This window comes from Cherax quadricarinatus, chromosome 14 (genome assembly GCF_038502225.1).
Source record: "Cherax quadricarinatus isolate ZL_2023a chromosome 14, ASM3850222v1, whole genome shotgun sequence".
Taxonomy (NCBI): Eukaryota; Metazoa; Arthropoda; class Malacostraca; order Decapoda; family Parastacidae; genus Cherax; species Cherax quadricarinatus.
Genome location: NC_091305.1, coordinates 11,103,664 through 11,129,865, shown reverse-complemented (window position 1 = coordinate 11,129,865; position 26,202 = coordinate 11,103,664). Strand labels below are relative to the sequence as shown.

The following is a 26,202-nucleotide window of genomic DNA, read 5'->3' as shown; positions in this document are numbered from 1 at the left end:
GTGTGAGTGATGATAAAAGTGTTTTTTTTCTTCTTTGGATCACCTTGCCTCAGTGGAAGATGGCCAGCATGTTGAAAAAAAAATTAATATATAAAAATTGCATGTCATGATTATAACTATCAGGTTTTCAGTATTCAGAATAACTCTTGGGAAATTATTTGTCTTTTTGTAATGAATAAGAAGTACTGCAAACAGCATAGCTACAAAAATTTCATATATTAATTGTCATTCAATTTCTAATACTATTATAGGAACTAGATGGACCATTGGTAGTGGAACTTTTGCATCAAGATTATCCTTTGGAAGACTTGTGGATGCTTGTTCAGGCAGACATTCAAGCTGAAACAATAGAGGCTGAATTTATAATCACCATTGAAGCTGTAATTATGGACAGTCAGGATGGAGATGCTTCACTTGATGACATCATGGAAAGTATTATCAAATATGGAAAGACGAAAGTATATTTGCTCTAAATCCCACCTTTTTATCATAAACTGCTGTTTTGTAATGTATTTTGTAAAATTAAAAGAAATATATAAGATATTTCATAAAAGGTTGATGGGTAGGCTCCAGTATGTACATGTTTATAGAGAGGCAACTGATATATCGGATCATGATTTAGTTGTAGCTACAGTTAGAGTAAGAGGTAGATGGGAAAAGAGGAAGGTGGCAACAACAAGTAAGAGGGAGGTGAAAGTGTATAAACTAAGGGAGGAGGAAGTTCGGGTGAGATATAAGCGACTGTTGGCAGAAAGGTGGGCTAGTGCAAAGATGAGTAGTGGGGGGGTTGAAGAGGGTTGGAATAGTTTTAAAAATGCAGTATTAGAATGTGGGGCAGAAGTTTGTGGTTATAGGAGGGTGGGGGCAGGAGGAAAGAGGAGTGATTGGTGGAATGATGAAGTAAAGGGTGTGATAAAAGAGAAAAAGGTAGCTTATGAGAGGTTTTTACAAAGCAGAAGTGTTACAAGAAGAGCAGAGTATATGGAGAGTAAAAGAAAGGTAAAGAGAGTGGTGAGAGAGTGCAAAAGGAGAGCAGATGATAGAGTGGGAGAGGCACTGTCAAGAAATTTTAATGAAAATAAGAAAAAATTTTGGAGTGAGTTAAACAAGTTAAGAAAGCCTAGGGAAAGTATGGATTTGTCAGTTAAAAACAGAGTAGGGGAGTTAGTTGATGGGGAGATGGAGGTATTGGGTAGATGGCGAGAATATTTTGAGGAACTTTTAAATGTTAAGGAAGAAACAGAGGCAGTAATTTCATGTACTGGTCAGGGAGGTATACCATCTTTTAGAAGTGAAGAAGAGCAGAATGTAAGTGTGGGGGAGGTACGTGAGGCATTACGTAAAATGAAAGGGGGTAAAGCAGCTGGAACTGATGGGATCATGACAGAAATGTTAAAAGCAGGGGGGGATATAGTGTTGGAGTGGTTGGTACTTTTGTTTAATAAATGTATGAAAGAGAGGAAGGTACCTAGGGATTGGCGGAGAGCATGTATAGTCCCTTTATATAAAGGGAAAGGGGACAAAAGAGACTGTAAAAATTATAGAGGAATAAGCTTACTGAGTATACCAGGAAAAGTGTACGGTAGGGTTATAATTGAAAGAATTAGAGGTAAGACAGAATGTAGGATTGCGGATGAGCAAGGAGGTTTCAGAGTGGGTAGGGGATGTGTAGATCAGGTGTTTACATTGAAGCATATATGTGAACAGTATTTAGATAAAGATAGGGAAGTTTTTATTGCATTTATGGATTTAGAAAAGGCATATGATAGAGTGGATAGAGGAGCAATGTGGCAGATGTTGCAAGTATATGGAATAGGTGGTAAGTTATTAAATGCTGTAAAGAGTTTTTATGAGGATAGTGAGGCTCAGGTTAGGGTGTGTAGAAGAGAGGGAGACTACTTCCCGGTAAAAGTAGGTCTTAGACAGGGATGTGTAATGTCACCATGGTTGTTTAATATATTTATAGATGGGGTTGTAAAGGAAGTAAATGCTAGGGTGTTTGGGAGAGGGGTGGGATTAAATTTTGGGGAATCAAATTCAAAATGGGAATTGACACAGTTACTTTTTGCTGATGATACTGTGCTTATGGGAGATTCTAAAGAAAAATTGCAAAGGTTAGTGGATGAGTTTGGGAATGTGTGTAAAGGTAGAAAGTTGAAAGTGAACATAGAAAAGAGTAAGGTGATGAGGGTGTCAAATGATTTAGATAAAGAAAAATTGGATATCAAATTGGGGAGGAGGAGTATGGAAGAAGTGAATGTTTTTAGATACTTGGGAGTTGACGTGTCGGCGGATGGATTTATGAAGGATGAGGTTAATCATAGAATTGATGAGGGAAAAAAGGTGAGTGGTGCGTTGAGGCATATGTGGAGTCAAAAAACGTTATCTATGGAGGCAAAGAAGGGAATGTATGAAAGTATAGTAGTACCAACACTCTTATATGGGTGTGAAGCTTGGGTGGTAAATGCAGCAGCGAGGAGACGGTTGGAGGCAGTGGAGATGTCCTGTTTAAGGGCAATGTGTGGTGTAAATATTATGCAGAAAATTCGGAGTGTGGAAATTAGGAGAAGGTGTGGAGTTAATAAAAGTATTAGTCAGAGGGCAGAAGAGGGGTTGTTGAGGTGGTTTGGTCATTTAGAGAGAATGGATCAAAGTAGAATGACATGGAAAGCATATAAATCTATAGGGGAAGGAAGGCGGGGTAGGGGTCGTCCTCGAAAGGGTTGGAGAGAGGGGGTAAAGGAGGTTTTGTGGGCAAGGGGCTTGGACTTCCAGCAAGCGTGCATGAGCGTGTTAGATAGGAGTGAATGGAGACGAATGGTACTTGGGACCTGACAATCTGTTGGAGTGTGAGCAGGGTAATATTTAGTGAAGGGATTCAGGGAAACCGGTTATTTTCATATAGTCGGACTTGAGTCCTGGAAATGGGAAGTACAACGCCTGCACTTTAAAGGAGGGGTTTGGGATATTGGCAGTTTGGAGGGATATGTTGTGTATCTTTATATGTGTATGCTTCTAGACTGTTGTATTCTGAGCACCTCTGCAAAAACAGTGATAATGTGCGAGTGTGGTGAAAGTGTTGAATGATGATGAAAGTATTTTTTTTTGGGGGGATTTTCTTTCTTTTTTGGGTCACCCTGCCTCGGTGGGAGACGGCCGACTTGTTGAAAAAAAAAAAAAATTCATAAACTAGTACTTTCATAAACTATGTATGTTTGTATTTATTTATTTATTTTTTTTTTTCAACAAGTTGGCCGTCTCCCACTGAGGCAGGGTGACCAAAAAAGAAAGAAAATTCCCCAAAAGAAAATACTTTCATCATTCAACAGTTTCACCTCACTCATACATAATCACTGTCTTTGCAGAGGTGCTCAGATACGACAGTTTAGAAGCATATACGTATAAAGATACACAACATATCCCTCCAAACTGCCAATATCCAAAACCCCTCCTTTAAAGTGCAGGAATTGTACTTTCCATTTCCAGGATTCAAGTCTGGCTAAATCTATAATAACTGGTTTCCCTGAATCCCTTCACTAAATATTACCCTGCTCTCACTCCAACAGCTCGTCGAATCCCAAAAACCATTCATCTCCATTTACTCCTATCTAACATGCTCACACACACTTGCTGGAAGTCCAAGCCCCTTGCCCACAAAACCTCCGTAACCCCCTCCCTCCAACCTTTTCGAGGACGACCCCTACCCTTCCTTCCTTCCTTCCCCTACAGATTTATGCGCTCTCCAAGTCATTATACTTTGATCCATTCTCTCTAAATGACCAAACCACCTCAACAACCCCTCTTCAGCCCTCTGACTAATACTTTAAGTAACTCCTCCTCACCTCCTCGTAATTTCCACACTCCGAATTCTTTACACCACACATTGCTCTTAGACAGGACATCTCCACTGCCTCCAGCTGCCTCCTCACTGCAGCATTTACAACCCAAGCTTCACACCCATATAAGAGTGTTGGTTCCACTATACTTTCATGCATTCTTTTCTTTGCATCCATAGATAACATTTTTTTGTCTCCACATATACCTCAATGCACCACTCACCTTTTTTCCTTCTACTGTTAACCTCATCCTTCATAAATCCATCTGCTGACAAGACAACTCCCAAATATCTGAAAACATTCACTTCTTCCATACTCCCTCTCTCCAATGTAATATCCAGTTTTTCTCTATCTAAATCATTTGATACCCTCATCACCTTACTCTTATCTTTGTTCACTTTTAACTTTCTACCTTTATACACCCTCCCAAACTCATCCACTAACCTTTGCAACTTTTCTTTAGAATCTCCAATAAGCACGGTATCATCAGCAAAAAGTAACTGTGTCAACTCTCATTTTGTAGTTGATTCCCCATAATTTTAATCCCACTCCTTTCCCCAACACCCTAGCATTTACTACTTTTACAACCCCATCCATAAATATATTAAACAACTATGGTGACATTACACATCCCTGTTTAAGACCTACTTTTACCGGGAAGTAATCCTCTCTCTCTCCTACACACCCTAACCTGACCCTAACCTGAGCCTCACTATCCTCATAAAACTCTTTACAGCATTTAGTAACTTACTACCTATTCCATACACTTGCAACATCTGCCACATTGCTCCCCTATCCACTCTGTCATATGCCTTTTGTAAATCCATAAGTACAATGAAAACTTCCCTACTTTTATCTAAATACTGTTTACATATATGCTTCAGGTGGGGATATACTTTTGGAGTGGTTGGTGCTATTTTTTTTTTTTTTCAACAAACCCGCCATATCCCACCAAGGCAGGGTGGCCCAAAAAGAAAAACGAAAGTTTCTCTTTTTAAATTTAGTAATTTATACAAGAGAAGGGGTTACTAGCCCCTTGCCCCTGGCATTTTAGTTGCCTCTGGTTGGTGCTATTTTTTTTTTTTTTCAACAAGTCGGCCGTCTCCCATTGAGGCAGGGTGACCCAAAAAAAAAGAAAGAAAATCTCCAAAAAGAAAATACTTTCTTCATCATTCAACTCTTTCACCACACTCACACATTATCACTGTTTTTGCAGAGGTGCTCAGAATACAACAGTTTAGAAGCATATACGTATAAAGATACACAACATATCCCATAAAGTACCTATGGATTGGCAGAGAGCATGCATAGTACCTTTGTATAAAGGCAAAGGGGATAAAAGAGAGTGCAAAAATTATAGGGGAATAAGTCTGTTGAGTATACCTGGTAAAATGTATGGTAGAGTTATTATTGGAAGAATTAAGAGTAAGATGGAGAGTAAGATAGCAAATGAACAAGTAGGCTTTAGGAAAGGTAGGGGGTGTGTAGACTAAGTGTTTACAGTGAAACATATAGGTGAGCAGTATTTAGATAAGCGTAAAGAGGTTTTTGTGGCATTTATGGATTTGGAAAAGGCGTATGACAGGGTGGATAGGAGGGCAATATGGCAGATATTGCAGGTGTATGGTATAGGAGGTAGGTTACTGAAAGCAGTAAAGAGTTTTTATGAGGATAGTGATGCTCAGGTTAGATTATGTAGGAGAGAGGGAGATTATTTCCCAGTAAAAGTAGGCCTTAGACAAGGATGTGTGATGTCACTGTGGCTGTTCAATATATTTATAGATGAGGTTGTAAGAGAAGTGAATGCTAGGGTCTTGGTAAGAGGTGTGGAGTTAAAAGATAAAGAATCAAACACAAAGTGGGAGTTTTTCACAGTTGCTCTTTCCTGATAACACTGTGCTTTTGGGAGATTCTGAAGAGAAGTTGCAATGGTTGGTGGATGAATTTGGTAATGTAAGAGAAGAAAATTAAAAGTGAATATAGGAAAGAGTAAGGTTATGAAGATAAAAAGATTAGGTGACAAAAGATTGGATATCAGATTGGAGGGAGAGAATGTGGAGGAGGCAAATGTATTCAGATATTTGGGAGTGGATGTGTCAGCAGATGGGTCTATGAAGGATGAGGTGAATCATAGAATTGATGAGGGGAAAAGGGTGAGTGGTGCACTTAGGTGCACTTCGGAGACTATGGAGACAAAGAACTTTGTCTGTGGAAGCAAAGAGGAGAATGTATGAGAGTATAGTTGTACTAACACTCTTGTATGGGTGTGAAGCATGGGTGATGAATGTTGCAATGAGGAGAAGGCTGGAGGCAGTGGAGATGTCGTGTCTGAGGGCAATGTGTGGTGTGATTATAATGCAGAAAATTCGTAGTTTGGAAATTAGAAGAATGTGGGATTACCAAAACTATTATCCAGGGAGCTGAGGAGGGGTTGTTGAGGTGGTTCGGACATGCAGACAGAATGGAATAAAACAGAATGACTTCGAGAATGTATAAATCTGTAGTGGAGGGAAGGCGGGGTAGGGGTTGGCCTAGAAAGAGTTGGAGGGAGGGAGTAAAGGAGGTTTTGTGTGCGAGGGGCTTGGACTTCCAGCAAGCGTGCCTGAGCGTATTTGATGGGAGTGAATGGAGACAAATGGTTTTTAACACTTGAAGTTCTGTTGGAGTGTGTGCAAAGTAACATTTATGAAATGATTCAGGGAAACCGGCAGGCCGGACTTGAGTCCTGGAGATGGGAAGTACAGTGTCTACACTCTGAAGGAGAGGTGTTAATGTTGTAGTTTCATAACTGCAATGTAAAGTACCCCTCTGGCAAGACAGTGATGGGGTGAATGATGTTGAAAGTTTTTCTTTTTTGGGCCACTCTGCCTTGGTGGGAATCAGCCGATTGTGTTAATAAAAATAATAAAAAATAATATATGCTTCAATGTAAACACTTGAACTACACACCCCCTACCCACTCTAAAGCCACCCTGCTCATCTGCAATCCTACTCTTTGTCTTACCTCTAATTCTTTCAATAAAATCCCTACTGGTATACTGGCATACTCAGTAAACTTATTCCCCTATATTTTTTACAATCTCTCTTGTCCTCCTTCCCTTTATATAAAGGAACTATACATGCTCTCTACCAATCCCTAGGTACCTTCCCCTCTTTCATACATTTATTAAACAAAAATACCAATCACTCTAATACAATATCCCCCCCGTTTTTAACATTTCTGTCATGATCCCGTCAGTTCCAGCTGCTTTACCCCCTTTCATTCTATGTAATGCCTCACGTACCTCCCCCACACTCAAATCCTGCTCTTCTTCACTCATAAAAGATGTTATACCTTACTGACCAGTACCTGAAATTACCACCTCCCTTTCTTCATAGACATTTAAAAGTTCCTCAAAATATTCTCGCCATCTACCCAATACCTCCATCTCCCCATCTACTAACTCCCCTACTCTGTTTTTAGCTGACAAATCCATTCGTTCCCTAGGCTTTCTTAACTTGTTCATCTCGCTCCAAAATTTTTTCTTATTTTCATTAAAATTTCTTGGCAGTGCCTCTCCCACTCTTTCCTCTGCTCTCCTTTTGCACTCTCCCACCACCCTCTTAACCTTTCTTTTACTCTCCATATCTCTGCTCTTCTTACAACACTTTTGCTTTGTAAAAATCTCTCATAAGCTACATTTTTCTCTTTTATCACACCCTTTACTCATCATTCCACTAATCACTTCTCTTTCCTTCTGCACCCATCCTCCTATAGCCACAAACTTCTGCCCCACATTCTAATACTGCATTTTTAAAACTATCCCAACCTTCTTCAACCCCCCCACTACTCATACTTTCATTAGCCCACCTTTCTGCCAGTAGTTGCTTGTATCTCACTCTAACTTCCTCCTCCCTTAGTTTATCCACTTTCACCTCTTGTCTTACTTGCTGTTGCCATTTTTCTTTTGTCCCATCTATCTCTTACTCTAGCTGTAGCTACAACGAAATAATGATCCGATATATCGGTTGCCCCTCTATTACATGTACATCCTGAAGCCTACCCATCAACCTTTTATCCACCAATACATAATCAAAGAAACTACTTTCATTACATGCTTTATCATACCTTGTATACTTATTTATCCTCTTTTTCATAAAATATATATTATTACTAAACCTCTTTTTACACATAGCTCAATTAAAGGCTCCCCATTTTCATTTACCCCTGGCACCCAAAATTTACCCAATACTCCCTCCACAACATTTTTACCCACTTTAGCATTGAGATCCCCAACCACGATTACTCTCTCACTTGGTTCAAAACTCCCCTTGCACTCACTCAACATTTCCCAGTCTCTCCTCTCTTCACTTCTCTTTTCTCAAGGTGCATAAACACTTATTATAACCAACTTTTCACATCCAGCCCTTATTTTACCCCACATAATCTTTGAATTTATTCATTTGTATTCCCATTTTTCTTTTTAGTAAGCTATACAGGAAAAGGGGTTATTAGCCTATTGTTCCTGTCATATTAGTGGACTTTTACATCACGCATTGTTTACAGAGGAAAGATTCTTATTACACTTCCCCATGGATATAAAAGGAAAAAGAGTAAGAACAAGAACTATTGAGATAAAATCAAAGAAAACTCAGATGAGTGTGTCTACATAAACGTGTACATGTATGTGTAGTGTGACCTAAGTGTAAGTAGAAGTAGCAAGACGTACCTGAAATCTTGCATGTTTATGAAACATAAAAAAGACACCAGCAATCCTACCATAATGTAAAACAAATACAGGCTTCCTTTTTACACTCACTTGGTAGGCTGGTAGTACCTCTCTGAATGGTTGCTTCAAGATTAAAAAGTAACATTGCATACTTGTCCCATATTAGCTTGTTAAATTGCATCTTTCTGTAGTTTAAAGTATGTGTTAAAAGTATTTCTAAATTAAACAGGTTACTTCATCAAGATGCCCAAGGGAAGATGATCTATACTGTACCTTTGCTCTTGGATTGTGTGGTTTCAAACAAGAAGAAGTGCAAGATAATATTGACTGGATTTGGCATGATGCAAGAGGTAATGACGATTCTTACCTGCCTCAGGAATCCAAAGCACATGATTATTACATCTACCTCAATACTTCGGCTCCAAAGGTTAGTTCTCAGAGTTTGTAGATAATATTATACATGTATTAGAAGTGAATGGCAACAAATGGATATACTGCTGGAGTGTGTGCAAGGTAACATATACAAACAGCTTCCTGGAAACTGGTTAGCTGGACACAAGTGTTATAGGTAGAAAGGGCATGACCAGCACTCTTGATGAAGGGCGGGGTATGTTGTAGTCAGAGCGTAATCTGAATTGTGATGTCAAACACTTTGGCAAGACAGTTCTTGAATGAATAATGGTGAATGTGTTTCCTTCTTTGGGTTACCCTCCTTTGGCTGGAGGGTAAAAAACAACAAAATTAATTATTTTTTTTTTTTAACAAGTCTGCCGTCTCCCACCGAGGCAGGGTAACCCAAAAAGAAAGAAAATCCCCAAAAAGAAAATACTTTCATCATCATTCAACACTTTCACCTCACTCACACATAATCACTGTTTTTGCAGAGGTGCTCAGAACACAACAGCTTAGAAGTATATACATATAAAGATACACAACATATCCCTATAAACTGCTAATATCCCGAACCCCTCCTTTAGAGTGCAGGCATTGTACTTCCCATTTCCAGGACTCAAGTCCAGCTATACAAAAAATAACTGGTTTCCCTGAATCCCTTCACTAAATATTACCCTGCTCACACTCCAACAGATTGTCAGGTCCCAAATACCATTCGTCTCCATTCACTCCTATCTAACACGCTCATGCATGCCTGCTGGAAGTCCAATCCCCTCGCCCACAAAACCTCCCTTACCCCTTCCTTCCAACCTTTTCGAGGACGACCCCTACCCCGCCTTCCTTCTACAGATTTATACGCTTTCCATGTCATTCTACTTTGAGCCATTTTCACCTCAACAACCCCTCTTCAGCTCTCTGATAATACTTTTATTAACTCCACACCTTCTCCTAATTTCCACACTCCAAATTTTCTGCATAATATTTACACCACACATTGCCCTTAGACAGGACATCTCCACTGCCTTCAACCGCCTCCTCGCTGCTGCATTCACAACCCAAGCTTCACACCCATATAAAAGTGTTGGTACCACTATACTTTCATACATTCCCTTCTTTGCTTTCATAGATAACGTTTTTTTGTCTCCACATATACCTCAACGCACCACTCACCTTTTTTTCCTCATCAATTCTATGATTAACCTCATCCTTCATAAATCCATCCGCCGACACGTCAACTCTCAAGTATCTGAAAACATTCACTTCTTCCATACTCCTCCTCCCCAATTTAATATCCAATTTTTCTTTATCTAAATCATTTGATACCCTCATCACCTTACTCTTTTCTATGTTCACTTTCAACTTTCTACCTTTACACACCCTCCCAAACTCATCCACTAACCTTTGCAATTTTTCTTTAGAATCTCCCATTAGCACAGTATCATCAGCAAAAAGCAACTGTGTCAATTCCCATTTTGTATTAATTCCCCGTAATTTAATCCTGCCCCTCTCCTGAACACCCTAGCATTTACTTCTTTTACAACCCCATCTATAAATATATTAAACAACCATGGTGACATTACACATCCCTGTCTAAGACATACTCTTACCAGGAAGTAGTCTCCCTCTCTTCTACACACCCTAACCTGAGCCTTACTTTTTTTTTTTTTTTTTTTTTTTCAACAAGTCGGCCATCTCCCACCGAGGCAGGGTGACCCAAAAAAAAGAAAGAAAATCCCCAAAAAGAAAATACTTTCATCATCATTCAACACTTTCACCACACTCGCACATTATCACTGTTTTTGCAGAGGTGCTCAGAATACAACAGTCTAGAAGCATACACATATAAAGATACACAACATATCCCTCCAAACTGCCAATATCCCAAACCCCTCCTTTAAAGTGCAGGCATTGTACTTCCCATTTCCAGGACTCAAGTCCGACTATATGAAAATAACCGGTTTCCCTGAATCCCTTCACTAAATATTACCCTGCTCACACTCCAACAGATCGTCAGGTCCCAAGTACCATTCGTCTCCATTCACACCTATCTAACACGCTCACGCACGCTTGCTGGAAGTCCAAGCCCCTTGCCCACAAAACCTCCTTTACCCCCTCTCTCCAACCCTTTCGAGGACGACCCCTACCCCGCCTTCCTTCCCCTATAGATTTATATGCTTTCCATGTCATTCTACTTTGATCCATTCTCTCTAAATGACCAAACCACCTCAACAACCCCTCTTCTGCCCTCTGACTAATACTTTTATTAACTCCACACCTTCTCCTTACTATCCTCATAAAAACTCTTTACAGCATTTAGTAACTTACTACCTATTCCATATACTTGCAACATCTGCCACATTGCTCCCCTATCCACTCTATCATATGCCTTTTCTAAATCCATAAATGCAATAAAAACTTCCCTACCTTTATCTAAATACTGTTCACATATATGCTTCACTGTAAACACTTGATCTACACATCCCTTACCCATTCTGAAACCTCCTTGCTCATCTGCAATCCTACATTCTGTCTTACCTCTAATTCTTTCAATTATAACCCTACCGTACACTTTTCCTGGTATACTCAGTAAACTTATCCCTCTATAATTTTTACAATCTCTTTTGTCCCCCTTCCCTTTATATAAAGGGACTATACATGCTCTGTGCCAATCCCTAGGTACCTTCCCCTCTTTCATACATTTATTAAACAAAAGTACCAACCACTCCAACAGTATATCCCCCCTGCTTTTAACATTTCTGTCATGATCCCGTCAGTTCCAGCTGCTTTACCCCCTTTCATTCTACGTAATGCCTCACGCACCTCCCCCACACTCTCATCCTGTTCTTCACTTTTCACTTTTTCAAAAACTTACATTTATGCACCCATTGCAAAGCTACAAATCTTAAATATCATTAATAAGTAATGAGGAAAATTAGTTTGCTACATAATTAAATAAAAGGTGGACATTATTTATATATGAGATTGTAAGCATTATCATTATTATACATTAATGTAATGTCAACATTGAATAATAGGCTGTTTGTATAATTAAGCTTAATTGTAGAGTATAACTGAAATATATTTAAATGGACTTGCTGTTGAGTATGAGTAGGGTAACTTTTATGAAGGGATTCAGGGGAAACCGGTTAGCCAGATTTGAGTCCTGGAGGCAGGAAGGGCAGTGCCTATACTTGGAGGGAAGGGTGGTGATGTTGCAGTTAGTTGGTAATCTAATTGTGATGTCATCACACTTCTATTCTAGAAAGATGATAATTTTGTATGAATATGTATTCTACCTTGGGTCACCTTTCCTTGGAGGGAGATGGTAGTTAAGTTAAAATAAACTAAAAGGATGGAGGGAGTGGGTAAAAGAGGTTTTTGTGTTCAATGGGCCTGGACATGCAGCAGGGTAATATTTTGTGAAGGGATTCAGGGAAACCAGTTGGCCAGACTTGAGTCCTGGAGGTGAGAAGTGCAGTGCCTGCACTTTAACCCCTAAACATATATATGTATATACCTTCATACATTTTTCCTGCCTCCAAATTTGACACGATTGGCCTGAGATGCCTGGTCATTATAGAATGGATCTTAACACTCGGTGTGCACCATATTAAAAAAATCTGGGACCACTTAGTACCTTGTGGGAGTGCCAGTTAAATTGAGCTGCAAACACCAAGGATTCACTGATGTCATGTCTTATTAAGAGGGACATTAAAAAGGGGATAAGAAAAGCTAAACGGGACTATGAAATTAAAGTTGCTAGGGATTCGAAAACTAACCCGAAAAGTTTTTTCCAGGTGTATAGAACAAAAGTTAGAGATAAGATAGGTCCCCTTAAAAATAACTATGGGCATCTTACTGACAAAGAAAATGAAACGTGCTCGATTTTAAATAATTATTTTCTCTCGGTTTTTACACAGGAAGACACTAACAGTATCCAAGTAATTAATTTTTATAATGGGCCTGAAGAAGATAAATTATGTAACATCACAGTCACTTGTGAAATGGTTAGTAAACAAATAGACCGACTGAAGCAAAATAAGTTGCTGGGACCTGATGAGATTTTTTCAAGGGTTCTTAAGGAATGCAGAATGAAACTATGTGAACCATTAACTAATATTTTTAATTTATCTCTTCAAACAAGTGTAGTGTCTGATATATGGAAGGTAATTCCTATTTTTAAAGCAGGGGACAAATTGTTACCAATAAGCCTGACCTCAATTGTAGGCAAATTACTAAGAGTCATTTATAGCTGATATTATAAGAAGCCATCTCGATAAGCATAGCTTGATTAACCCTTTGAGGGTCGACAGGCCCTCTCAGAAACTCATTCTCAGGGTCGGCCAAATTTAAAAAAAAAAAAATTATTTTTTCTTATGAAAAGATAGAGAATCTTTTCCCGATCATAATGACACCAAAATTATGAGATTTGATGGAAAACTTAAGGAATTATGCTCTCGCGAAGTTAGCGGTCTCGGCGATGTTTACGCATCGGCGATTTTGCCCAATTTGAGCCCCATTTTCGGCCAATTCCTCTGTACTAGTCGACAAACAACATGAATATTTCGCTAGAACTACATTTTTTCTATTGAATGAGTGCAAGAAACCACCCATTTACCATTTTCAACTATCCAATACAGTGGTCAGAATTTAGCAATTTTGCCAATTTCACACAAATTTCAAAAAATGCCAATTTCCGAATAGTGTCCAGAACAAACAAGAAATACATTCCTGGCACTAAAATGACATTTCTTCTGCTCATTAGTCACATCTCAAGGCCCCTCTTACATTCTTTTGCTTTCCACTTTGAATTTTTATTCTCACGAAAAATAGAAGATTTACTGTTATGCAGACTACTGCATTAGTGTAAAAAATGATATAAATCATATTGGCGCAATCGCAAAAGAATGTTAGACTCACCAGTTGACGTGTATTGGACGCTTGGCATGATTTGTTTACTTTTGAACTTTGGTAAAAATCAAACATTTCTGCTACTTTGAGCTTAATTTCAAGGTACTTTTCATTGTAAAACCAGTAAAAATCATATCAATTTCTGTGATATGCATTCCATTCTATAAAATGAGATCAAGAAAACTAGAATACAACAATAAATACCATATGAAAATACAGTGCAAAGACGCTGTTTTATGCCAAAAAAAACGTGAAAGTTATTTTTTTCTCATTATGCACTGTGTGCTGCAGGATTTTTTTTATACTGTGCACACTGACCACATAGACCCATTCTTTCATATGGAGGCCTACCAGCCTCTTCCCGCGAGATTTGACGGCGCTAGAATTTATGCGTACTAGTACGTCAAAAACCCCTACGCGTAAGACGTACTGGTACGACCAAAACCCTCAAAGGGTTAATGATACTCAGCATGGATTCACGAGGGGCCGTTCCTGCCTAACTAATTTATTAACCTTCTTCAGTAAAGCTTTTGAGACTGTTGACCTTGATAAAGAATTCGATATTGTTTATTTATATTTTAGTAAGGCTTTTGATAGAGTACCATACCAGAGGCTGTTAAAGAAAGTGGCAGCTCATGGCATTGGGGGATAAGTGCTGTCATGGATTGAGTCATGGCTCACCAATAGGAAGCAGAGAGTATGCTTAAATGGGGTTAAATCCAAGTGGGGATCTGTAACAAGTGGCATTCCACAGGGATCAGTCTTGGGCCCGTTGTTGTTTATAATATATATCAATGACCTTGATGAGGGAATTACTAGTGATATGAGCAAATTCGCCGATGACACAAAGATAGGTAGGATAATTGATTCAAACGCCGATGTCAGGGAACTTCAGGAGAATTTAGACAAACTCAATTCCTGGTCAGAAAAGTGGCAGATGCAGTTCAGTGTAGATAAATGCAAGGTTCTGAAGCTCGGGAGTGTCCATAACCCTAGTACTTATCAGTTAAATAACGTAGAGCTTAGCCATACAGATTGCGAAAAGGACTCGGGGGTTATGGTAAGCAGCAACCTTAAACCAAGACAGCAGTACCTAAGCATACGATACAAAGCAAACAGATTACTGGGATTTAAAAGTGTAAGTAACAGAAGTCCAGCGGTTACTTAACAGCTTTATACATCATTAGTAAGGCCTCACCTAGATTACGCAGCTCAGTTCTGGTCTCTGTATTACAGAATGGATATAAATTCGGTAGAAAACATCCAGCGTAGAATGACGAAATTAATACATAGCATTAGAAATCTTCCGTACGAAGAACGCTTGAAGACTCTTAAACTACATTCGCTTGTAAGACGAAGAATGAGGGGAGACATGATCAAAGTGTTTTTAACGGAAGATGGGTATTAACAAAGGGGATATAAATAAGGTTCTGAGGATATTCCTTTAAGAAAGAACCCGCAATAATGGATTCAAATTAGATAAGTTTAGATTTTGAAAGGATATAGAAAAGTATTGGTTTGGAAATAGGGTAGTTGATGAGTGGAACAGTCTGTCTAGTAGGGTTATTGAAGCTAAAACGTTGGGTAGTTTCAAATTTATGTTAGCTGAATACATGAGTGAGAGGGGTTGGATTTGAGCGAGACTTGCATAATGAGTAAATAGAATCATCAAAACGTATTTCTTGGGTAGCATTGCAAATTGAGTTGGGCAAATATTTTGTTAGTGGGAAGGTTTGTAAAGGACCTGCCTAGTATGGGCCAACAGGCTTGCTGCAGTGTTCCTCCTTTCTTATGTTCTTAATTGTTGGGTGGACAAGCACTGTAAGGATAATGCAGTACCATTCATTGACAACTGGGACCACTTCTATGGTAGAAATGACACGTATGCCAGGGATGGGGTTCACTTATCTAGGGCAGGTGTGGGTTTTCTTGCTAGCTCAGTTGAGGGTGTAGTTAGAACTTTAAACTAGGATTAGTTTGTGGTATGGGTTTAGAAATGGAGAATAATGAGTATGGATATATTGACTTAGGCTTTGATATTATGAATCTTAATACAGATCGGCCATCACTAATCTGGCAATCAGTTATCTGGTTCTATCAGTAATCCGGCACTAATTTCAGCTAGCATAATTTCATCATTATACTGACTCAGAAATTGTGCAGATGGTTGTAAATCCACTGGAGAAAACAGTGATGAAAATGAGGACGATGTAGCAGAAAGAGTCTCTATTGATAAGTTAATTAACTGCATTCTAGCTTAATTACTCTGTAATCCGGCAAACTCAATAATCTGGCACACTACAGGTCCCAGTGATGCTGGATTAGTGATGGCTGACCTGTAATAACAGCCATGGAGTAACACAGTCATGGAGTAATATAATTACAAAAATTGTGTAAAAGCAAAGGTGAATAGGAAAAAGGTGCAGAAGAAAAAACATATAACTGTATTTTATACTAACAGTCGAAGTGCAAGAAATAAGATTAATGAATTATGTTTGGTAGTGTGTGCTGGGAACTTTGATATCATTGCAATAACTGAAACATGATATGATTTAAAGAGCTGGGATATAACTGCTGAGTGTAATATTCAAGTGTTTAAGTTGTTCCATGTGGACAGATATAATGGGAAGAGGGGAGGAGTTGCATTATATATACAAGAAAATATAAATTGTTGCATCAAAACAGGTATAAAAATAGATGGATTAGTAGCAGAATCTGTTTGGGTAGAGTTTGTAGAAGGTCAAGAAAAACTAATTCTAGGTGTAATATACCGACCTCCAAGCTTGGATCACGATAGTGGGAGACTTCTTTGGGACAAAATTGTTATGGCTTCTAGACACAATAACATAGTGATAGTAGGGGATTTTAACTTTAGTCAAATTGATTGGACTTCTTTGACCAGTAATCTGGAGTCCAGTGACTTTATGGAAGTAGTTCAGGACTGTTTTCTGAAACAGTGTGTAACAGAGCCTACCAGAGGTAATAATCTGCTCGGCCTAGTCTTGTCAAATAAGGAAACACTCCTAAATAATCTGGAGATCACTGAAGAGCTTGGCACTAGTGATCACAAATCCATCACTTTTAGCATTAGCTGGGAATACGAGAATAATAATAATAATACAGTGTTCAGTAAAAGTCCCTGATTTTTATTCTGCCGATTATAATGGACTTAGGGAACATCTGTCCCATCGGGATTGGGGTAATCTAGCTAATAATCTTATTGTTTATCATACTTACGATTACGAAGGGATCTACATTTATGAATTTTTTCTTAATACAGTGGACCCCCGCATACCGTCGCCATCACATAACGTACAATCCGCATACCGCTCGCTTTTATCGCAAAAATTTTGCCTCGCATACCGCTCAAAAACCCGCTCACCGCTCTTCGTCCGAGACGCGTCCAATGTGCGCCCTTAGCCAGCCTCACATGTGCCGCTGGTGGCATTGTTTACCAGCCTGCCTCCGCAGTAACATCCAAGCATACAATCGGAACATTTCGTATTATTACAGTGTTTTTGGTGATTTTATCAGCCAAATAAGTGACCATGGGCCCCAAGAAAGCTTCTAGTGCCAACCCTACAGCAATAAGGGTGAGAATTACAATAGAGATGAAGAAAGAGATCATTGATAAGTATGAAAGTGGAGTGCGTGTCGCCGACCTGGCCAGGTTGTACAAGAAACCCAAATCAACCATCGCTACTATTGTGGGCAACAGAAAGGCAATCAAGGAAGCTGTTCTTGCCAAAGGTTTAACTGTGTTTTCGAAACAGAGATCGCAAGTGATGGAAGATGTTGAGAGACTCTTATTGGTGTGGATAAATGAAAAACAGCTAGCAGGAGATAGCGTTTCTCAAGCGATCATAAGCGAAAAGGCTAGGAAGTTGCATGAGGATTTAATTAAAAAAATGCCTGCAACTAGTGATGATGTGAGTGAATTTAAGGCCAGCAAAGGTTGGTTTGAGAGATTTAAGAAGCGTAGTGGCATACATAGTGTGATAAGGCATGGTGAGGCTGCCAGTTCGGACCACAAAGCAGCTGAAAAATATGTGCAGGAATTCAAGGAGTACATAGACAGTGAAGGACTGAAACCTGAACAAGTGTTTAATTGTGATGAAACAGGCCTGTTTTGGAAGAAAATGCCAAGCAGGACCTACATTACTGAGGAGGAAAAGGCACTCCCAGGACATAAGCCTATGAAAGACAGGCTTACTTTGTTGATGTGTTCCAATGCTACTGGTGATTGCAAAGTGAAGCCTTTATTAGTGTATCACTCTGAAACTCCCAGACCGTTCAGGCAAAAGAATGTGGAGGGCAAACAGTAAGGCATGGGTCACTAGGGACTTTTTCTATGACTGGTTACACCATGCATTTGCCCCCAATGTGAAAGATTACCTAACTGAAAAGAAATTAGAACTTAAGTGCCTCCTGGTGTTAGACAATGCCCCCGGTCATCCTACAGACGTGGCAGAGCGACTTTATGGGGACATGAAATTCATTAAGGTGAAGTTTTTGCCTCCTAATACCACTCCTCTCCTGCAGCCCATGGACCAGCAGGTTATTGCAAACTTCAAAAAAATGTACACAAAAGCTCTGTTTGAAAGGTGCTTTGTAGTGACCTCAGAAACTCAACTGACTCTAAGAGAGTTTTGGAGAGAGCACTTTAATATCCTCAATTGTGTAAACCTTATAAGTAAGGCTTGGGAGGGAGTGACTAAGAAGACCTTGAACTCTGCTTGGAAGAAACTGTGGCCAGAATGTGTAGACAAAAGGGATTTTGAAGGGTTTGAGGCTAACCCTGAGAGGATTATGCCAGTTGAGGAATCCATTGTGGCATTGGGAAAGTCCTTGGGGTTGGAGGTGAGTGGGGAGGATGTGGAAGAGTTGGTGGAGGAGGACAATGAAGAACTAACCACTGATGAGCTAATAGATCAACTTCAACAGCAAGAGGCCAGACCTGAGGAAACTGGTTCAGAGGAGGGGAGAGAGAAATTGAAGAAGTTGCCTATTACAAAGATTAAGGAAATCTGTGCAAAGTGGCTTGAAGTGCAAACCTTCATGGATGAAAATCACCCTCACACAGCTATTGCAAGCCGTGTTGGCAACCTGTACACTGACAATGTTGTGAAACACTTTAGGGAAGTCATAAAGGAATGAGAGGTACAGGCCACTATGGACAGATATGTTGTGCGAAAGAAGTCCAGTGACTCTGAAGCTGGTCCTAGTGGCATTAAAAGAAGAAGGGAAGTAACCCCAGAAAAGGACTCGACACCTCAAGTCTTAATGGAAGGGGATTCCCCTTCTAAACACTAACACTCTCTCTCCCCTCCTCCCATCCCATCAATCATCACCAGATCTTCAATAAAAGTAAGTGTCATGTAATTGTGCATGCCTTTTTCAGTTTGTGTGTATTAAAATTAACATTTCATGTGGTAAATTTTTTTTTTTTCATACTTTTGGGTGTCTTGCACGGATTAATTTGATTTCCATTATTTCTTATGGGGAAAATTCATTCGCATACCGACCATTTCGCATAACAAAGAGCCCTCTTGCATGGATTAAAGTCGCTATGCGGGGGTCCACTGTAATGTACAACGAGCTCAGAGCATATGTATTCCCCAAAGAGATTGTAGGTCAAATAATAACGACCCCAAATGGGTTAACAGGAGGCTAAAGCATTTACTAGAAGAGAAAAGGGGAATTTATAGGTGCATCAATAAAGGAGAGATTAACCGCATTGGCCAGTATGTCCATTTAAAAAGAGAAGTAAAAAAGGGTATTAGAAAAGCTAAATGTGACTTTGAAATTAAAGTTGCTAATGAATGAAAGTCTACTCCAAAAGGGTTCTGTCAAGTGTACAGGACGAAGGTGAGGGAAAAAGTAGAACCTCTGAAAATTGGGGATGGACAGCTGATGGATAATGAACTGGAAATGTGTTCAATGTTTAATGATTAATTTGTGTCAGTCTTTACTCAAGTAGATGTTAATGAGATTCCAGAAATTAAGTTATTCAGTTCCTGAAGAATTCAAATTAACAAATATTACTGTCATGAGGGACATGGTTATCAAACAGATAGATAAATTGAAACAGAATAAGTCCCCGGGACCCGACGAGTTGTTTTCCAGGATACTTAAAGAATGCAAGATGGAACTTAGTCAGCCATTAACGAGCGTGTTTAATGCATCCATCTTAACTGGTGTTGTGCCAGAGATGTGGAAGTTAGCTAATGTAGTTCCTATATTCAAATCATGGATAGGTCCATTCCATCAAATTACCGTTCAATTAGCCTGACATCTATAGTAGGCAAATTATTAGAATCGATTGTAGCTGATATTATTAGAAGTCATCTTGAAGAGTATAATTTGATTAATGAATCTCAGCATGGGTTCACGAGAGGTCGTTCCTGCCTGACAAATTTACTGACATTCTTCAGTAAAACATTTGAGGCAGTAGACAGTAATAAAGAATATGATATTGTTTATTTGGATTTCAGTAAAGCCTTCGAAAGAGTACCTCACAAGAGACTCTTAAGAAAGGTGGCAGCTCATGGTATAGGAGGAAAAGTTCTAGCATGGATAGAGGCATGGCTTACCAATAGAAAGCAGAGAGTTTCCATTAATGGAGTCAAATCTGAATGGGGATAAGTCACTAGTGGCATTCCACAAGGATCAGTTTAACGCCCTCTTTTGTTCGTAATTTACATTAATGACCCTGATGAAGGAATTACAAGTGACATGAGCAAATTTGCTGATGATACAAAAATAGGCTGTATAATTCATTCTGAGGAGGATACCTATGAACTCCAGGAGGATTTGGACAAATTAATGTCTTGGTCTGAAAAATGGCAGATGAAGTTCAATGTGGATAAGTGTAAGGTACTAGTCTTTGGTAATGAAAATAACCCTTGAAGTTATAAACTAGATGAAGTAGAGCTTGATCATACAGTATGTGAAAAAGACTTGGGAGTCATGGTAAGCAGAAATATAAAGCCAAGACAGCAGTGCCTAAGTGTGCAGAATAAGGCTAACAGATTACTGGGATTTATTTCAAGATGTGTAAGTAACAGAAGTCCAAAAGTTATTTTACAGCTCTATACATCACTAGTGAGGCCTCATTTGGATTATGCCGCTCAGTTTTGGTCTCCTTACTACAGGATGGATATAGACTCATTAGAGAACATACAAAGAAGGATGACTAAAATGATTTACTGTATAAGGAATCTCCCGTATGAAGATAGACTTAGAGCCTTGAATCTCCACTCTCTGGAGAGACGTAGAATGAAGGGACATATCATCGAGGTGTATAAGTGGATGATGGGCATAAACAAAGATGATATTAATAATGCACTGAGGGTGTCAGACCAGGAAAGAACCAGAAATAATGGATCTAAGTTGGATAAATTTAGATTTAGAAAGGACATAGGTAAGTGCTGGTATTTGAACAGAGTGGTGGATGTGTGGAATGGTCTTCCGAGTAGGGTGATCGAGGCTAGGACCTTGGGTAGCTTTAAAAAGAGATTGGGTTGGTGTCGCTTGGGGCGGAATCTTTGGTGTCACCCAGGGTGGCAAACTCCAGTTACATTACTGCTGTACGACCAGTAACTAAGGTTCAGCAATGAGAACGTTTAAAGGCCATAAACCGAACTTTATTATTGATAAAATAAATAATCATAGTAATATTGAGGAAACATAAACTTAAATACTTTGTTATATTTATTTATTTATTTATTTTATGTCTTTGCAAACAGTACATTGAGATTTTATATTTACAATAGTGGGTTGCAATGCAAAGAGAGCCTCTATTATGCCTAGGCATTATGGGCCAACTTAACATTATTGGCTTACAGACTACTTAACACTAAGGATTTTATCATAGTTGTACAGTAGGACAGTAATTATTTCATAGTTGAACAGTAGATTATTAATTGTAAGTGAATTAAATTTGTATAAGACAAAGGATATATTCATATAGTCTAAAATGCTTTTTGTGAAAACAATGGTTCAGTTATATTCCTGTCAGCAATGGATAAAAGGTTCAAAGTGATTGTTGAAGTTATGATGTGGGAGTACATAGGTGAGTATGTGTGTACTGAGTTTTTAACGTTTAGTCTAGGGTGATTAAGTGGCTTTTGAGAAGAGTCTTAAACTGATTTTCAGACTGGGTTACTTTAATATCTTCTGGTAATGAATTCTATATTTTAGGGCCCTTTATGTGCATAGAGTTTTTACACAGTGTGATAAGGACTCAAGGTATATCAAAAAGAGATCTGTGTCTTGTGTTGTGGTCATGTTTCCTGTTTAAGTTGGTGAGGAGAAGTCTGCGTGGAGGGTTTATATTTGCATGTATTGTTCTGTGTATGTAGTAGGCACATGAATAAGTATGGATGTTCTTAATGGTGAGCATATTAACATATTAAACAAAGGTTTAATATGTTGTGTGAAACGAGGTAGGAATAGATCCGTCTATGCATTAATTTTTCAAAGATTTTAGAGAGCAGTGGTAAGTTAGATATTGGTCTATAGTTATTCAAGTCAGCTTGGTCACCTCCTTTGTGGATTGGAGTGACCCTCGCTATTTTGAGGATTGTTGGGAAGGTAGTTGATTCAATGGATTTGTTAAAGAGCGTTGCAATTATTGGTGACAATACTTGAGAAGCTTTTTTTGTACATAAAAGCAGGCAAGCTGTTTGTGTCTCCTGCCTTGTTTTTAAGGGTGTTTACAATGAGTGTAACTTCTATGGGGTTGGTTGGAGCTAGGAATAGCGTATTTGGGTAGGCACCTATGAGGTAGTCTGATAGATGGGTGTTTATGCTTGGTATTTTGTTTGCTAGATTTTTACCTATGGTGGAGAAGAAAACATTGAGTCTGTTTGCTGTTTCAGTAGGTGTGAGTTGGGGTTCATCTGATTTTGTTAGTTTGATTGTTTTGTTTTTGGATAACTTTTTATTTCCAAGAATTTCAGATAGAGTTTTCCAGGTTTTTTTCATATCACCTTTGATGTTATGTAGTCTATTTTCATAATACAATTTTTTAGATCTTCTTATCAGGCTGGTAAGTGCTGATGAGTAATGTTTAGACTGTTCTCTAGTTATTTGACCCATTCTATACTGTTTTTCATATTTGTGCTTAGTGTTAATGGATTTGAGGATGGCAACAGATCCTACATTTACTCATCTCCAACAATAAAAAAAAACTTGAAAAATAAAGAAAAACACTAGTTCTGATTTGACCTTGAGTACAGGTAACATTTCAGTGAATCTGATCTTAAATTTCCTTGCCTTCAATCCTGCAAAATCATCTATCACATCATCAAAATCAATGATTTTCCCTATATAGGCCTATTTGTACTCTGTAATTCTATAATAGGCTATATAGAAACAAAGGATTTTTCTCTTATGTTGCTGCAGCACTGTTTTGGTCATTAGTGTTACCTTCTCTAGAGGTTCTATGGTGTCACCCCCTAAATTATTATTTTATTATTTTATTTTTTTTTTATTATCACACTGGCCGATTCCCACCAAGGCAGGGTGGCCCGAAAAAGAAAAACTTTCACCATCATTCACTCCATCACTGTCTTGCCAGAAGGGTGCTTTACACTACAGTTTTTAAACTGCAACATTAACACCCCTCCTTCAGAGTGCAGGCACTGTACTTCCCATCTCCAGGACTCAAGTCCGGCCTGCCGGTTTCCCTGAATCCCTTCATAAATGTTACTTTGCTCACACTCCAACAGCACGTCAAGTATTAAAAACCACTTGTCTCCATTCACTCCTATCAAACACGCTCATGCATGCCTGCTGGAAGTCCAAGCCCCTCGCACACAAAACCTCCTTTACCCCCTCCCTCCAACCTTTCCTAGGCCGACCCCTACCCCGCCTTCCTTCCACTACAGACTGATACACTCTTGAAGTCATTCTGTTTCGCTCCATTCTCTCTACATGTCCGAACCACCTCAACAACCCTTCCTCAGCCCTCTGGACAACAGTTTTGGTAATCCCGCACCTCCTCCTAACTCCCCCTAAATGGTGTCCATAAATGCAATAAAAACTTCCCTACCTTTATCTAAATACTGTTCACATATATGGTTCAATGTAAACACTTGATCTACACATCCCCTACCCACTCTAAAGCCTCCTTGTTCATCTGCAGTCCTATTCTCTGTCTTATCTCTAATTCTTTCAGTAATAACCCTACCGTACACTTTTCCTAGTATACTCAGTAAACTTATTCCCCTGCAGTTTTTACAGTCTCTTTTGTCCCCCTTTCCTTTATATAAAGGAACTATACATGCTCTCTGCCAGTCCCTAGGTATCTTCCCCTCTTTCATACTTTTATTAAACAAAAATACCAACCACTCCAACACTGTCATGATCCCGTCAATTCCAGCTGCTTTGCCCCCTTTCATTCTTTGTAATGCCTCACGCACCTCCCCCACACTCACATCCTGCTCTTCTTCACTCCTAAAAGATGGTATACCTCCCTGGCCAGTGCATGAAATTACTGCCTCCCTTTCTTCGTCGACATAGAAAAGTTCCTCAAAATATTCCTGCCATCTACCCAATACCTCCATCTCCCCATCTACTAACTCCCCTACTCTGTTTTTAACTGAGAAATCCATTCATTCCCTAGGCTTTCTTAACTTGTTTATCTCACTCCAAAATTTTTTCTTATTCTCATCAAAATTTCTTGACAGTGCCTCTTCCACTCTTTCATCTGCTCTCCTTTTGCACTCTTTCACCACTCGTGGGTGTGGGAGTTAATTCTTGGGTAGTTTTTGGTAGTGGTAGTTTTGATAAGGACCTGCCTTGTATGGGCCAGTAGGCCTTCTGCATTGTTCCTCCAGTCTTATGTTCTTATATTAAATGTACCCAAGCAATAAGCATTGACAATTCTATTTACTTATACTGACTGTGTGCTAATGGCATTACAGGAAGCTGAACATTGATAATGATGCACCTGTTGTTCATTCCCTGAGTGATGGTGAAATTAGATGAATTGTGATAGATAAATAAACCATAGCTTTGATATTAGCGATATTTTGAAGTATTTTGTCGTGCCTCCTGAGAGCAGGAATTCTGCTGGAACGGATTAATGCCATTTCAATTAAGATTATATTAGATTAGATTAGATTTTTTATTTTGACAAATTACATGGTTGTACAGAGGAATATAATAGTTGGGTGTACATGCCAAAAGCCCCTCTGTATGCTGAGCATTTCGAGCAAACTTAAAGATTAGCTTAAGAATAGTAAGGCAATAATACATAGTTCATTTGGTCATTAGATGAGTTAGAGTGAGTACAGGAGAATTTAATATTATATCAGGTGATGCTACATGGTTTTGATAACTCTAGTAGAGACTTTTTACACTATTGAAATAGGTAATAAAGATTACAGTATTACAATGTAATAATTTAAAACAATTTACAGTTTAGTACTGTTTAAAAAATTAAATTTGGTATTACAATGGAACAGTTTACATTATGATGTACTGTATTACTATATACATACTACTATTTAAAACAGTGAAAGAACAGACATTCTAATTTCAAAGTAGTAAGTGTTTGAGCATTCATCAGCACAATATGAGTGCTGGTAGTGGTTAGGTATGGTTTGTCTGGTTAATTTTGGGTGATGAGGTGATTTCTTATTTGGGCCTTAAACTGAATTGCAGATGGGTCCTTTAGTTTGTTCTGGCAATGAATTCCAGATCTTAGGACTCTTTATGTGCATAGCATTTTTGCATAGGGGGAAATGAACACGAAGGATATCAAAGAGTGATTTGTGTCTTGTATTATGGCTGTGTGTTCTGTTATAGTTATTAAGGAGGAGTTTTGAGAGGAGGGTTTATATTTGAGTGTAGTGTTCTGTGTATGTAGTAGGCACAATAATAAGTGTGGATGTTTTGTATATTTAGTAAGTTAAGACTCTTGAAAAGTGGTGGGGTGTGTTGTCTAATGCAGGAGTTAGTGATCAATTGCACTACAGCTTTTTGCTGGGTTATTAAAGGCTTAGGATGATTTGCTGTGGTTGATCCCCATGCACAAATATCATAGGTAAGGGTAAATGAGAGAGTGGTACAAAGCTAGAAGAGCTGATTGGGGTACATAGTACCATATCTTTGAAAGGATGCCTACTGTTTTGGAGATTTTCTTGGAAATTTGCTGTATGTGTGTCTGAAATTTGAGACTGCAGTCAAGGTGGAGACCTAGAAATTTGCCCTCTGCCAGTCTCGAGATAGGTGAACCATTTATCAATATTTTAGCTGTACATTTGAAGCTCTGTTTCCGAAAAGCCCGAAGTAGGTTTTGTCAATATTGAGAGTAAGTTTGTTGGTAATCATCCAAGTAAATA

At 38.8% G+C, this 26,202-nt stretch overlaps 2 protein-coding genes across 3 annotated transcripts in view; both read left to right on the top strand.

Annotated features, from left to right (window-relative positions):
• Positions 1–2,000, top strand: part of LOC128698701 (MAM and LDL-receptor class A domain-containing protein 2) — a 170,647-nt gene extending 168,647 nt beyond the window's left edge. The window contains exon 53 of the mRNA XM_070084849.1: positions 252–2,000. Coding sequence (XP_069940950.1) covers positions 252–473 — 222 coding nt within the window. The 3' untranslated portion in view covers positions 474–2,000. The remainder of the gene's footprint in view (positions 1–251) is intronic.
• A 6,779-nt stretch (positions 2,001–8,779) lies between these two features.
• Positions 8,780–26,202, top strand: part of LOC128698674 (MAM and LDL-receptor class A domain-containing protein 1) — a 696,795-nt gene continuing 679,372 nt past the window's right edge. For both annotated transcript variants that reach the window (XM_070084847.1, XM_070084846.1), the window contains exon 1: positions 8,780–8,972. The gene's annotated coding sequence lies outside the window, so the exon portion shown is untranslated. The remainder of the gene's footprint in view (positions 8,973–26,202) is intronic.